Source organism: Neopelma chrysocephalum, unplaced genomic scaffold, assembly GCF_003984885.1.
Source record: "Neopelma chrysocephalum unplaced genomic scaffold, ASM398488v2 Primary Assembly neopelma1_23b, whole genome shotgun sequence".
Lineage (NCBI taxonomy): Eukaryota > Metazoa > Chordata > Aves > Passeriformes > Pipridae > Neopelma > Neopelma chrysocephalum.
In genome coordinates, this window is record NW_020897692.1 from 7,873,729 (window position 1) to 7,888,027 (window position 14,299).

General features: G+C 38.4%; 1 protein-coding gene across 5 annotated transcripts in view; it reads left to right on the top strand.

The window, feature by feature from the left end:
• SNAP91 (synaptosome associated protein 91) overlaps positions 1-14,299 on the top strand; it is a 67,250-nt gene that overhangs the window by 17,202 nt on the left and 35,749 nt on the right. For all 5 annotated transcript variants that reach the window (XM_027696265.1, XM_027696272.1, XM_027696290.1 and 2 more), the window contains exons 2-8: positions 2,712-2,854; positions 3,898-3,973; positions 5,747-5,849; positions 7,392-7,485; positions 8,678-8,789; positions 10,534-10,640; positions 11,944-11,985. In XM_027696265.1, coding sequence (XP_027552066.1) covers positions 2,712-2,854; positions 3,898-3,973; positions 5,747-5,849; positions 7,392-7,485; positions 8,678-8,789; positions 10,534-10,640; positions 11,944-11,985 — 677 coding nt within the window. The remainder of the gene's footprint in view (positions 1-2,711; positions 2,855-3,897; positions 3,974-5,746; positions 5,850-7,391; positions 7,486-8,677; positions 8,790-10,533; positions 10,641-11,943; positions 11,986-14,299) is intronic.

The following is a 14,299-nucleotide window of genomic DNA, read 5'->3' on the forward strand; positions in this document are numbered from 1 at the left end:
TTCCAGATGCTGATGATTGATGTTTAAGCTGAAACTCTGTGGTATTGGGGAAAGAAACCTGGGAAACTTGAGTACCTTATCTTTGTGGCGTGGCTAGATGGAAAACACCTCTGCAAGAATTACCCCCCCATACACCTCCCAGTCTCCTTTTTCTGCACTCAGATGATGAGTGACATCTTCATGCATGGTTTAGTTCTTTTCTGTGCACTGGAAGTAGTAGGCTTAAATTTAATCATGCCTCTCTATTTGGCACACTATAATTACTCATGTCCTAAAACATTCAGAGCTGCAGACTGAGATGCTGTACCCTCCAGCAGTTTGGAGAGGAGGCAGAAATGACTGACTGACTTTAGAAGCAGTGCTGTGGAAGCATATAGTAGTGCCTTGTAGTCTCCATTGCCAGCATGGCTGTGGGTGGACTCCTCTGAGGTTTTATTATCTAACATCCATCGATGGAATACACAGTTTAAGTGTCTTCCATAGAGAGCCACATACTGAAACCTAGGACTAAAAGCTTCCAAATTTGATGAATGTTTCCTTATATTGAAGACAAATGCTGTCATCTGCTGTAAAACCTCTGAACGGGGTAAACAGTGAGCAAACCACTTGTGACTTGCTTCTAGGCTTTTACAAACTGCTGTCTTCTATAATGCATTAATCAGCAGCACAGAATAAAAGATTATTGGGCTGTTTGTACAACAAGATCAAGGAGAATTGTTGCAGCTCTGTGAGCTTCGGCTGCTGTCATTCAATATCATGGCTTTCCTACTGTAATACTTTGCAGAACTGCCTCCTCCAAGGGTAATATTACTAGGTTATAGAAGTCAACCTTACATTTCAGAAGGTGTTCTGAAAAAAACTCAAAACCAACATCCATAACCAAGACAAAAAACCACCATGACAACAAATATATTAAATTCAAACTGGGTGAACAGTTCACAAAATTTTTAACTCCTGTCTCATTACAGAAAATATTTCCCTTGGCCTGAAACTGAAGACAACTTGCAGCTTTTTTATGGCCATACAAAAGACAAATTTAAACTCAAGCACTGCAGTTTTCCCAAGCTTCTGACTGAGCTTGAATAGGTCTGTGTAATAGAATTAAAAATACCCATAAGATCACTTGTCATGAATTAAAAAAACCCAACAAACCACAACAAGGAAATAAACTAAACCTAAACTTTTGAATGCATCTGGTACAGCAGTGTGGATTTCTGAACACATCAGGTGTGTCTCAATAGCTGATGTGACTCATCAATCTGTTTAGACGGACCTGTCCTCTGGACTCTTCCTGCCCTGCAGACGCAGAATCAGTCTGAACCTTGACTTTACACTTCTAGGAGCTCTCCATGATGTGGTATTATGTAGGGGAAGGAAAGGAAGTCTGCATAATGGTGACCCTACTGCCCAAGTGAATTGAACTCCTGTAGAGTGTTTACAGCAGACTCGCATAGTTAAGGTATGCAAGGATCAGTCACAGAATGCCTGTCTTCTTTTAAGGTAGAATATCTGTCAACACTGAATGACTTGAGTAGTTGGATGAAAATTTCTAGTCTGGGGGTGGGGAAGATATCGTTAAAAATGATTCCTCTAAGGGAAACTGAAAGATGAGCATTTTCATCAGTGACACAGATATTGCTTAGTCTAGTAGTTAAACTGTTTAACTTTTTTTACTCAGGTCTTCACACTTTAAGCCTCAGCCCTACAATTAGGTCTGTATTCTGTGTTCTTTGTGTTGCATGAAGTCATCTCTTGGTCTTGCTAGGGCTATGTCTGGCATCACATGGGTTTTGGTCATGCAGTTGCAGTATGCAGTTTCCAGCCATGTCTCAAAAATAGGTAATAGCTTGTATAAGGTAATTGCTGGCTGCCTAGCAAGAGTCTGTAGGTAACAGGTGATGTAGTAAATCACAGATCCTGTCAGTACGTGTGTAATATAGATGCTAGTAGAAAGCTTGCTGCCGTGCTGTTTAACTACTTAACTTAATTTCATGCATTCCTCTGTACAAGTCTATACCTTTCTAATGTATAGGACACAAAGCTGTATTTTATTTTTGTTCCCTATAGCAGTCAAATGTCTTATTTCTTCTATGTAAGGTGCAGTTGCTTGCAGAAGACTGTTATTCTTCAGTATAAACTAATGTCTGTCCTTGTGCTCTTTCCTGCTGTTGAAGAGGTCTTAATGCATGTCTGAATGCAATCTTCTGCTGTCTGGGTCTGTAGAGACCCTAGAAGGTGTGCTGGAGCTTGCTGATGAAACTAACCTCTGGGATGACTAGAGTATCTGTTGCTGGTGATATGTCTTGTGGCTGATGTGACTGGGTTCAGTGTGCTTGCCGTATTACCTGTAAGTGAAGAATTCAATAACACTTAGTTCTCTAACCCAGCGGTAGTGAACTGCCACAGTTAACTGGAAAACCTGCAAGCTTTAGGGTTATGTGATGTTGTGCACCCTAACTTCATCTGGGATAAAGATGGAGAAATGTTTGCTCATAGCTCAGGACAGACTTGTTGGAAAACTAGTATCGTTGGATGGAAGAGTTAGACCAGTGTGTTGTTTCGTTTTGTTTTTCTAATGTGGAATGTAAGCACTGAACTTACTGTTTGTCAAAACCACGGCCTGCAGCCTGGTGGTCTGAGAACTTGACCGTGCTGCAAACCTTTTTCTCTTATTTGTAGCACCTAATGCCTTCCTTTTCTCTCTCCTACAGACTTGATCCAAGCAACTAATGAAACAAACGTCAATATTCCTCAGATGGCTGATACGCTTTTTGAGCGAGCAACGAATAGTAGCTGGGTGGTCGTATTCAAAGCCTTAGTCACCACACATCATCTAATGGTTCATGGAAATGAGGTAACAGCTCTTCCAAGACCCCATTGACACTGAGCAGATTCCAAGCCAAAAATGTTAGTAGTGCAAAGACATCTCTTCTGACCTGAGAACAAAGGGCAAGAATGATTCTTGAAGAGAAAATTTGCCTTTAAAAACATAGGTGGAGGCATGCCAATTATCTGTTCATGTCTCTTCGTTTATAAAACCATAACATAAGACCAAGACACAGCCTGTTCCTGAATGTTGACAATTAATGTGCTATCTGAAAACATAGGATTAAACGCATTTTTTGACTAGGGCCAAAGTTGATGTTCTGGCATGTGTGTACTGCCATCCAAATTGCTGTCCTCTCTCTGCATGAGCATGAAAACCTTTCTAGAGCTGTAAATTCAACTTAATAGCCTATTCAATTGAGTTTTCCTTTCCCTTGCTTTTCACTGACCTGTATAGACAGTTATGTCTGCATAAAAACAGAAAGCATATTTGAAGAACTTCAGTATGACTGTGAAACAGTTCATCTCTAGCTGTATATGAAGTGTTTTCATGCAGTGAACTTCTCACAGTGTAAATTTTTACTCCTATTGTTCCATTCCAAGTTTTGGCCAATATTCTCATCTGATTTCTCTAACTGTTTCAGGCTGTTAGTCCCTGTACTTGATGCGGGGCCTTGCTTGTTATTAAAATAGGCCCTCGGTTTGGCTGAAACTGAAGGCTGCTGGATTGAAAGTCTGGGACTAGCCTGGATATGCTGCTTTCTAAGCAGATAAATCTTGTGCTCTCTCAAATCTCTTTGAGAACTAACCATTTTTATTGCTCTTTCTACAATCTGGTTTCTATTTTTCACAGAATCTATTTTTTATATATGCAGTAGAATATTTACTGGAGATTCTGACTAAAAGTAGTTAATCTGAATGTATGGAAAAAGTTTTGAGGAAGGTATTGGAGGCTAAGACAAAAATCTGGAGTTTTATGTTGTATGTGGAAGTAGATTGTTAATCTTCCTGCTAGGAGGTACAAAGCCTTCAGATACAGCCTGTGATAAGAAAAATAACTTTGTGTTGCAGAGATTTATTCAGTACCTGGCATCTAGAAACACATTGTTCAATCTCAGCAATTTTCTGGACAAAAGTGGATCTCATGGTAAGCCTACTCATGTCTATAATCTTAACAAGATTTTGAAATAAGATACTATTGTTAATTAACTCCTTCATTCATAAGAGGTAAATAATATAAAAATGTGCTACTGAAGCCTTTTTATAAGTACTTGATAAGTACAGAAGCTCAAGTGAACTGCTGAACAACTTCAGAACAATGTTTCTCATCTCCTGCAATATTTTTACTCAAAAGGTGAAACTGTCCCAATCCCTTAAATGCTAGTTGAAGTCTGGCCTGGCTCAGCTATCTCCTTAAGTGTTATGGGTATTAAATTTGAAATTAATAACTTTCCATTTAGTTTTTTGGTTTTTACTCAGTCTTAAATGGTAATTTGGTTGCTTGGAGACACTGCACTGCACTGCATTTAACACTGGGGTTGTTAAATCTGATTCTTATTAGTAGGCATTGTCTATAACTATTTGAGGGGGGGGCTGTTAGCACCAAAAGAACTGGTAGGTTTTGATTTGATTTGAGTAATAAATTTAGAAAGGTCTAGGCAGAAATTAAGGACTTGTTACCTCTAAATCTTACAGGGCCTGCTTTTCTGCTTTTTACTCTGGAATTATTAGTGAATTTTCCTGTACCCTCACTTAAGAGGAAAAAATTGTTCCATGGTAGCTCTACTAGAGAAGAGAGAAAGCATAATTCTTCAGCTGTCAGAGAATATTTGTATGCAGAGCACGGGAATGCTACAATAATGGGCAAAATCGAAGCAATGCCACATAGCTCTCGATGTAGGCATGTGACACCAAAAAGACTTTAGCATCTTTTAGATAGAGTAACACTGGGCAGGAACAAAACTAAACAAATACTAAAAGTGTGTTTGTCTATGCAAAACATACTCTGTATGTTCAAAGACACTGGCATTTGGCAACGATGAGTTCTGTTAAACGCATGCATTTATGTTCTTCACCACTTTAAACTTGTATTGCCATTTCAGAGATAATGCAACAGCATGTCGTAGATAATGAGGCATCAGATTTGGTAATGTTATGCTTGATGGCAGAGATACTTAATGATGAGTGATATTGAGGAAAAATATAGTCAATGACTAAGTCAAGGGGTGTGAATTTTTACAAAGGTAGCAAAAAGGGACCTGTGCTGAAGAGAAAGATGGGTTGACTTCTGCATGCGTTTCTGTAGCTTAGAGGAAGAAACTTAAAAGGATAGACTGTAATACTAACTGCTCAGATGTCATAGGCTTGAAGGTCACTGAAGTTTGAGGCTGCTTGTACGGTATTATGTGCTTTGAGGATCTCTAGTGTAACATTTCAAGGAAAGGACTAATCACTGTGGATGCCATCATAGTTTCTTTGTTCTGATAAACCTAGTCAGGGGGATTTTGAAGGTCTATCTAAGAGCTGGAGTGACTAACATACCAGGACTAAAGTATCAGGAGTGTTTAAGTTGAAATTGATCTTCATCCTGGAAGTCGTGTACCAGTAGCTTTTACCATCAAGTAATGTTACTTCCTAAGTATGTAGGAGCCACTAGCAGGTTTCCCCAGGAACAGTGCCACTGATGCATTGGATGAATCTGTTGGCAGCATAGGGCAGTGGTAGATTGTTTTGATGCATCACTGCTGATTTTTCTTCAGAAGCTGGAAGGTGTCTTGTGATGCCTGTTGTGTATGTGGAGTTGTATAGTGCAACAGAAATCATATAATCTTAGGGTCTATTGACTGTATATTATTGTTTACTGAAGAACACCCAAACAAGCATGAAAATGAAATATAAAGTGTGTAACTGTTTTTTGCAGGTTATGACATGTCCACCTTTATAAGGCGTTATAGTAGATACTTGAATGAAAAAGCGTTTTCCTACAGACAAATGGCATTTGACTTTGCAAGAGTGAAGAAAGGGTAAGCAAAGTTTAGATTCGTAAATTAATAGGGTTGCCATGAAAATCTTGTTTGTGGCATTATGCTCAATTTTATTTTCTCAATGACATTGTTCTTGTGTTCTTTGTGTAGAGGTACAATAAAACACCAAACTGGTTTATATTTAAAGTATTTGTAATGGTTTAAAAATTGCTAAAAGAGCAGAGGAAAGACTGGGTAGTAAGGCAAATACTAAAAACTAAAGTAAGGTGCCTTGCAGAAGTGGGGGTGTTAAATCTGACTCTTATAAATTGTGCTGGTAGCAAGACTGTGTTTATGACTTGGAAAAGAAAACACTCTGAAACCATATTTAGGATGTTTCATTATTCTCCAGATACTTTCCCTAGGAAAGATGGCTAGTTACAAACAAAACCTGAAGTGAACACCTGAAGTTCTTAGCAGGCAACAGAGCAAACAGTTATAAAGTGAACAGAATATGGTTGTAAACTGCTGGTTTTATTTCCCACAAGAACTGTGTAAAAAAAAAAGAAGTTAAGCCAGTCCAGATTAGTATGTTGGAATTTATGAGAACACTTTTGTGGTGTCTGAGTCCTCCAACTGAGACTTTAATGGCTCTAGATTCTCTCTTGAAGCACAGACAAACAGCTTAACACCCACTGAAGGTGCAGCTTAATTGACTGCATGCTAAAGATGCTCCTGCTAATCAGAGTTGCATACAGGATCCTTCAGGCAGTTCAGGTGTATTCTGCAGCTTGGGATTGTGACCTTTTAATGCTGGCATCGCTGCCATGCTGTTCTCTCCTGCTTCTCAAACAGCCACAAGGTGTAGAGCCTGCTATGACAGCTTTGCTGTGTAGCTAGATGCCATTCCCTTAGTGGAGACCAGAAGAGTTCTCTCTCAGACACTTGATGTTAAATAAACTAAAGTTTGGGTTACTGGGAATCCTGCTTTGCTATATGTTCCTGGAAAGGCTTTCTATGCATGTTATTTCTGGTGCTCAGAGTATAGCATAACATAAGTAAGAATAGTGATATGCGTTTCCAGAGAGGAGATGCTGTACCTGTCTGCAGCCAGAACAGGGCAATACATAATGGTGGTTGTGCAGGTAATAATCATAGATAAAAATTATTATGCTTGAAGACTGCTAAAAGACTATGGGCAACAGTTAAGAAATGCTATACATCTGTAGGCGTGTCAGCAGTGAGTTGTCATTAATTATTCATAACAAACTTCAGACACAAAGTTTATCAGTTCTCTAAGTACTTGTGAGGCAGCCAAGTCATTTAAACTCTCAGTGTTTTCTTTCCATAAAGAGATCAATCTCTTGCATTCATCACTCTAACACGAAACCTTTCCTCACCTGCTGTGAGAGAGGGTAGCTGGATGAAGGATTTTTCATGCCAGCTCTCATCATAATGTGAGAATCAGGATAATCAAACAGTGCTTTTGAAATGGTTTATAATGATTTATGGCTGCTTTAAATGTAAATTTAGACAACAGATCAGTTTAGGGGAAGGAAGAGGGGAAATGCTGTGGCTTCTAATCTGTATTCCCTCTTGCAGAGCTGAAGGTGTAATGAGAACAATGGCTCCTGAAAAGCTACTGAAGAGTATGCCAATATTACAGGAACAAATTGATGCACTGCTTGAATTTGATGTATGTATTGAAGCTGACCTAGCATTAACGCTGGGCAACAACTTATAGCTGCTGCATTTTAGTGAACACATTTCGCCTTGTAGGTAATGCTTTATTGATCATTCCATCATTTGGGCCAAAAAAACCCCTTTTCAGTGTCCCAGTGAGGCAGTGTGGTGAAGGATGGCCCTTTCCTCTATGTATGAAATCTGCAGATTGCACTTTTGGTTTTGTAGAGAGGGAAATTGGAGTTTCATCTTCTGTATCATTGAGGGGAAGAAATGAACAAAATAAGGTGATTAAACACTCTTTTGTCTGTCTCTTGTCAACCAACTTCTTTTGAGGAAGAGGGAAAAGCCCATTAGAATACCACATGTACATTGTTTGGCTTCCTCAAAATCTTCTTCTGGTTTTCATCTGTAAACTAAACTGGCTAAAGGTTACTCTAGACTGTTCATAGAAATAAGTGTGTACAATATATTTATAATGTCATGAATGTTAGTGGAATTGTTTATTTGACCTCGGGATAAAAGCAGGAATCAATTGTTGTAGGAGGCACAGTGTAACACTTTGAAGAGGTCTTTGAAGGAATCTGTCTTGAAGTTCTTCTGTTCTTGGTGGGCAGAAGGATACACTTTGAGGTGGAAGGCAGGACTCACAACAGCTCTCAGAGGAAAGCCTTAGAAATACGTCTCGCTAATGAGTTTTTCATTCCTTAAATGGCATAGGAATTGTGATAGTGCTCTTGGAAGAGGAGATAGTTTTAAGGAAAGAAATATCTTTTAATAAATGAACGCTTATTTTCTTCCCAAGTTCATGTGAGAACTGAAAGGGTCTTGACATCATTAACCCAAACTGTGTTATCTTGTAGACTGTTGAGGTTTTCTTAAGTTCTGCTGTAAACTGACAACTTTTGTCCCGTTTCGTTAAAACTTTGTTAATAGCATATCTGCCTTCCTCTTGTTTGTGATAGGTGAAGGAGTCAAGATAAGATGTTTACTGTTGATGTGGATGCTCCTGTGCTGTAGTGGATTGTTTTGGAGTGGCGAAGAAAGCAATCCTTGTTCTGCTAACCAAACCTTTTGTTTAGTGTCTTAGTGTGAAAGTTTCAGTGCTTGATTCTGTCTATAAAAGCATCAAATACCTGGTGTGAGCGAAAACTTCTGATTGCATTCAACACTTCTGTTGTAAATAACTGATATTTTATTTGTAGGTTCATCCAAATGAACTGACAAATGGTGTCATAAATGCTGCATTCATGCTTCTATTTAAAGACCTCATCAAACTTTTTGCTTGCTACAATGATGGGGTTATTAACTTACTAGGTAAGTAACCTTGAGTCTTTATCTTACATACCACAAGTGTGTGAATTACAAGTTTCCTATCTGCTTCAGGTTTTTTTACTTAGCTTTCATGAAGACTACATTTTTCTTGACTGTTCTGTTCTGTTATGAAATGAGACAATTTTAAGCTGTAACCTCTTACATTAGTGTTCATCTGAGGGTGGGTTGTCACATGCCTTTAAAATTGTGCAGATGTATACTTGAAGACACTGACCATCTCTGTGCTTAAATAAATGTACGGTGCTGTGTGAGCATGCGTAATGTGTCCTGCAAAGTTAGCAGCCTTTGCATTTTTAAGATGCCAGCATTCCTCTGTTATGTATCACAGAATCAATTAGGTTTGCAAAGACCTCTGAGATCATCAAGTCCAACCTATGACCGAACACCACCATGTCAACCAGACCACGGCACTGCATGCCACATCCAGTCTTTCATTAAACACCTCCAGGGATGGTGACTCCACCACCTCCCTGGGCAGCCCGTTCCAATGTCTAATCACTCTTTCTGTGAAGAATTTCTTCTTAATGTCCAACCCAAACTTACCCTGGTGCAACTTAAGACTGTGTCCTCTTGCATGTTGCTGGTTGCCCCCACCAGACTACAACCTCCTTTCAGGTAGTTGTAGAGAGTGATAATGGTATGTGGTAGCCTTATATGAAGTAATATACTCCTTAATAACATTCCTTATCTGTCTGAAAGCATGACTGCCAAAACTGGAACTCCTCCAGAACCCTACCTACCATCAGCCTACAAAGTCTAAAGGAGGCTGTGAGCATGTTCTGAAGCTCAGGCAGTCTGGTGTGATCATCAAAATGACACAATTTAAGCTGTCCCTGTAGAAGGCTTCCTTATGATGTCTAAATCCAGGGGTAGTTGTAAACTGCAGGAAAAATAACTGACCCTGTAGAAAATGAGCTTCAACTGTTAAAATTTGTGAGCACTGCAACTGGTCTATAAAGACAGCTAAAAACTCAGATTGCTTGGCCAACATGACTGACCTAAAACTGTCTGCAACTAGAACAGGAAGAAACAGGCATTATAGCAGTGTTACAGAGACTGAACAGGCAAAAAGATGTTCCTGAGCTGTAAAGCTCAATATCTTCTTTATCCGTGTTTCAATGCTTTCTGGTGGTTTCATAAAAGTAAATCCCACGTGTTTAGACTGAAACTGTAGGCATGGGAAGCTTATGGAGCAGATACAAATGTGTTGGGCGTAAAAATTCAATTAGACAAGTAGACAATTTCACTGTCTACTGCTACTTAAAGTGTAAGTTCAGGTTGAAATATGTGGCAGCTGTATTTAATAATGGACACAAATGAACTTTAGAGAGCTACTTAAGTGAAAAAGATACCGTTCTTTGGACTCAAGGCAGTGTGGAAGAGGACATATTAATATATGTTTAAGTATCCTTAATTATTTTGAGCTTTAAGTTCGGTAGCTACATCACCTGCTTTTTAATCTTTAAATAAATGGTTTACATCACATGCAATGCTGTGGGTGGTTTGGGTGCAGTTTTATGGTCTATACAATTCTTTAGCAGCTCAGCAAGCCCAGCTTCTAGATTCTACTAAGGACTAGGAATGCCACTAAATTAGTGTCCAAGTAGAAAAATGTTAATGTAGTGCCATTTTCTTGAAATGTGATTTTTCTGAGAACTAAAGTTGCTGATGAATGCAGACCTAATGTAAGACTTCTTAACTGAAATTTGTCAAATTATTTCTTTAGAGAAATTTTTTGAAATGAAAAAGGGACAATGTAAAGATGCTCTTGAAATCTACAAACGATTTCTAACTCGAATGACCAGAGTATCAGAGTTTCTTAAAGTTGCAGAGGTAAGTGACTTCCCATCTTCTGGAGTCTGGCACTTAAATATTTTGTGAATTTTTTAGCACTAATATAAAATATTAATTGCTCTTGTTAAGCATCTGTTTCAATGTGTATAAATGTATAAAAGTCCTTGGATCTGCTTGTTCAGCTCTTCTTGAAGTAGTTAAGTCCTGATTAGGATTTCCACATGTCTCTATGGAGCAGCCAGCCTCAACTTTCCTGATTAACGTAAGAGGTGACATGATTTCAAATGTACCAATATTTCTGAGAAATGCTGTAATAAATGCATACTTCTAGGACAGGGTTGAACATTAGAGGAAGATATAGCAATTAGTAATAAAAGCATAATTATTTTGTGAGTCTGTTTTTTTTTAATCTTTGCAGCCAACATCTAATTAAGTGGAATGTGAGATTTTCTGGTTTAGTTCCTTGTTATCATCCTCTTATGTGGATAATAGGAATATTACATGGTTAATTAACTCCTTTGCTGGGTTCTCATTTGTAGTAGCTGGCTCTTTGGCAGAGCATGCACATTTACCATGTTTCATACTTCATCATAATGGACAGCAGTAATGAGCTGAATAAAAAGTTTGTTTCTTTGCTAATTTACTTATCTCTGAAGGCCTGATAGACTCCCTAGTGACTTGCACTGTCAGATATGAGTATTGAATCTCAGGGAGTAAAGTACTTTAGAGACATAGGTCAGCTTTGCTGGACAGGGGTCATAATGACTGTACTTCAGGATTACCATGTGCAGTGGAGCTTGCTGTTCTGCAAAAGCCAAACCAACAGTCACTCTGAAGAACCGTAGTGCAGGGCAATTAATAGAAGATTTGCTGACTTTGACCCTAACTTGTTTTATTGGAAATGCTAGCAGAGAATGGCAGAACAAACGAGTGACTTGAACTTTAGCATTTTTTTGAAGTGATGTCTTCTAGGTTTTTCTCACTGGTTGAATTTCAGAGAACTTCATTAGGATAGGCAGGTCTGTGTTTAGCAGTTCACTACTGCTGTCCTCTGAGACAACAGGGTATTGCAGTATGGAGTATGAACTTAATCCGTGTGAAATAGAGCTCCATTTTTTGATAGTTTTATTTTAAATGGATATTTAATTTGTGGGAGGGGGGGAAAGACTGGTGCAGGTTGTTGAAGGTAGCTACTGGGAAGATGAACGTTGCTTTCTAATTTTGTAGTATTTTTCTAAAGACAGAGCGTGTTATAGCTTGAAGAGCAGTTCTACTCAAAATTAATGCCTGCTGCAGTGGAATAATGCACTTAAATTTTCCCTTTACTCTTTTATATCTGCAGCAAGTTGGAATTGACAAAGGTGATATCCCTGATCTTACACAGGTAAGCTTCTCTTGTAATGTTTTTGGATCTGTGTAATAACTAAAAGTTATGTAATTAGGAAGCACACCAGGAATATAAATGTTGATAAGAAGTCATAGCACCTAACATGCTGGAGCTGCTGGTCCATTTTCAGTATCACTTGCAAAGTTGGGTGCCTGGCTTTGAGTTTAATGTGAAAAGGATATTTACTTAGAGGAAGAGGTCCATACTGAAGAATTCACCTGTGGCAGTTTTGATGTCAATAAAATTGGAACAGAAAAGCAGCCCTAACTGCTTAACGGTTGTAAACCCCAAGTGTTCGTATAGTTTTTGTTAATGTAGTTTTTGAAAGCTTCTTGAAAGCCTGGTTTAAATCAACATCAGAATAGTGGCTCTCTTGGTTAAAAAGCCACTTAAAAATTCTGAAAGTAAGACATTATGAGAGGGTGGAGAATTTTAATCTTTATAGATTTCAAATATTATGAGGCTATGAAGTCTGGCCACTCTTTCGGCAGAGGAAAGTAGTGTATGGAATACCAGATCACATTCTCAAATAGCTGATGTAGTATATTCACCTAACCCTGTACCTCAGGGGCTCTTTTTTAACACGGTCCAGTCCTTAAAACCAGAAGAATTCACCTTAAAGTCAGTTAATGAAATATGCTGTATAAATTTCTGAGGCACTTCTGTCTGCTTCTGCTTGCACCAGCCTGCTCTGCACCGTCAGTCAGTGCCACACTTGTTCACCAGCACCTTACTTACTCCTACCAGATGGTCCCTTTCACCCCATGAACCAATACTTTAAAATAGAATAGTTCTTTTGGAAGGGGGGGAGATCTGCAATGATGCAACTGCCTGACCACTTTAGTGGTCTTCTCAGGTAGTCCCTCATAACTGTATTCTCCCAAAGGCTTCTTGGGACTCTCACTTGTTAAGGCTAATCTGCAACATGCTGTAGCTTGTGTCTAAGACCTAGGGAGTGTATTTCAGTGATAAATAAATAAAAGATGAATAATAAAATTAAATTTCAGTTAATAAGTAATACATAATTTGTATGTAGCATCGACTTAGGTATACTAAATTCTTATAGCAAGCCATGGCAGTAGTCAGTAGTATTCTGCAAGAAGTTAGTTGTGTTGACACTCAGTATGTGTACATACTCTGTAAATGCAAACAAGTGGTCACAGTAGTGTAATTCAAGTTGACAGTTGTCATTTTTGGACTTTGGCTGCAATGTTTTGAAGGCTAAGGAGGCATCTTGGCAGTTAAAGATCTTGTCTAATTTTTATTTACTAGCAGTTCTAAGTGTGACAGTTTTGCCCGTAATAGCTAGTGAGGAACCCATATCTAAGGTTCTAGCATGATGCTGACTGATAGATGTTGAAGCAGTATTTAGAAGAAATTAAGCAATGCTCAGTTTTGCAAATTGGATGCCGGGTAGAATTTACTTCCCTAATTGTTGCCTCTGGGTAGAAATTTTCTGAAGCTTCCTCTCTCTGTTTGATGGATAAGTTTTGTATTACCTTGTTGACTTTTAAGAAGCCTGTGAATAATATATTGGAAAGCTATTTAAAGTGTCTAGAGGTAACTGGTAACAGGAAGTCGTGGACTTTTTTTTTTCTCTTTTTGAAACATAGATTGCCCTTACATGTTTAAGTAGCACAACTTGTATCTTACACTGCAGCCTTTTTGAATATGTAGAGTCTGAATCTCTCTGGATTTTTTTAGTTTGTTTTACCTTTGTTCTTCTTTTTCTTGCTGCTGGAGAATTCTTATAACTAAGTCACTTATGTTTAGCCAATTCTTTATTATGCTCTAATGAATTGAAAATTAATAAATGCACCTATAAAAGCAACAAGGTCAAGATGTTTCTGCATTGTACATGTACGTGGGAAATATTTAAACTCAATCTGTCATTTAAGATTATTTTGAGCATTTTAAATTTCTGCATGTGTTAAGTTACTGAGTTTAGTGCCAAAATTAATATGCAGACACTGCAAGTACACTTGACTGTGCATTGGTACTAGCAGGTAATAAGCATCCTGAAATATCTGATTCATCCAGCCAGCTGGCTTTTCAGCATAGGAGCAGCGAATAGTCTGTTTTCAAGTGCTGCAAACTGACTTGTTTGATGAATATGTCTGCCCTGAAATTAAGATGTTATTTATGAAAAACACCGTAGGTATTGCTGTCAGGAATTGTGGTTGATCTCTAAGAGACCGATAAAGAGAATTCCCTGTTTAGAGACTGTACCACTGATGAACTCGTAACCCTGATGAAATATTTGACTATTATATGCTACTGTATCTCTCAAGAGTTTCCTCCCTGCTTATTG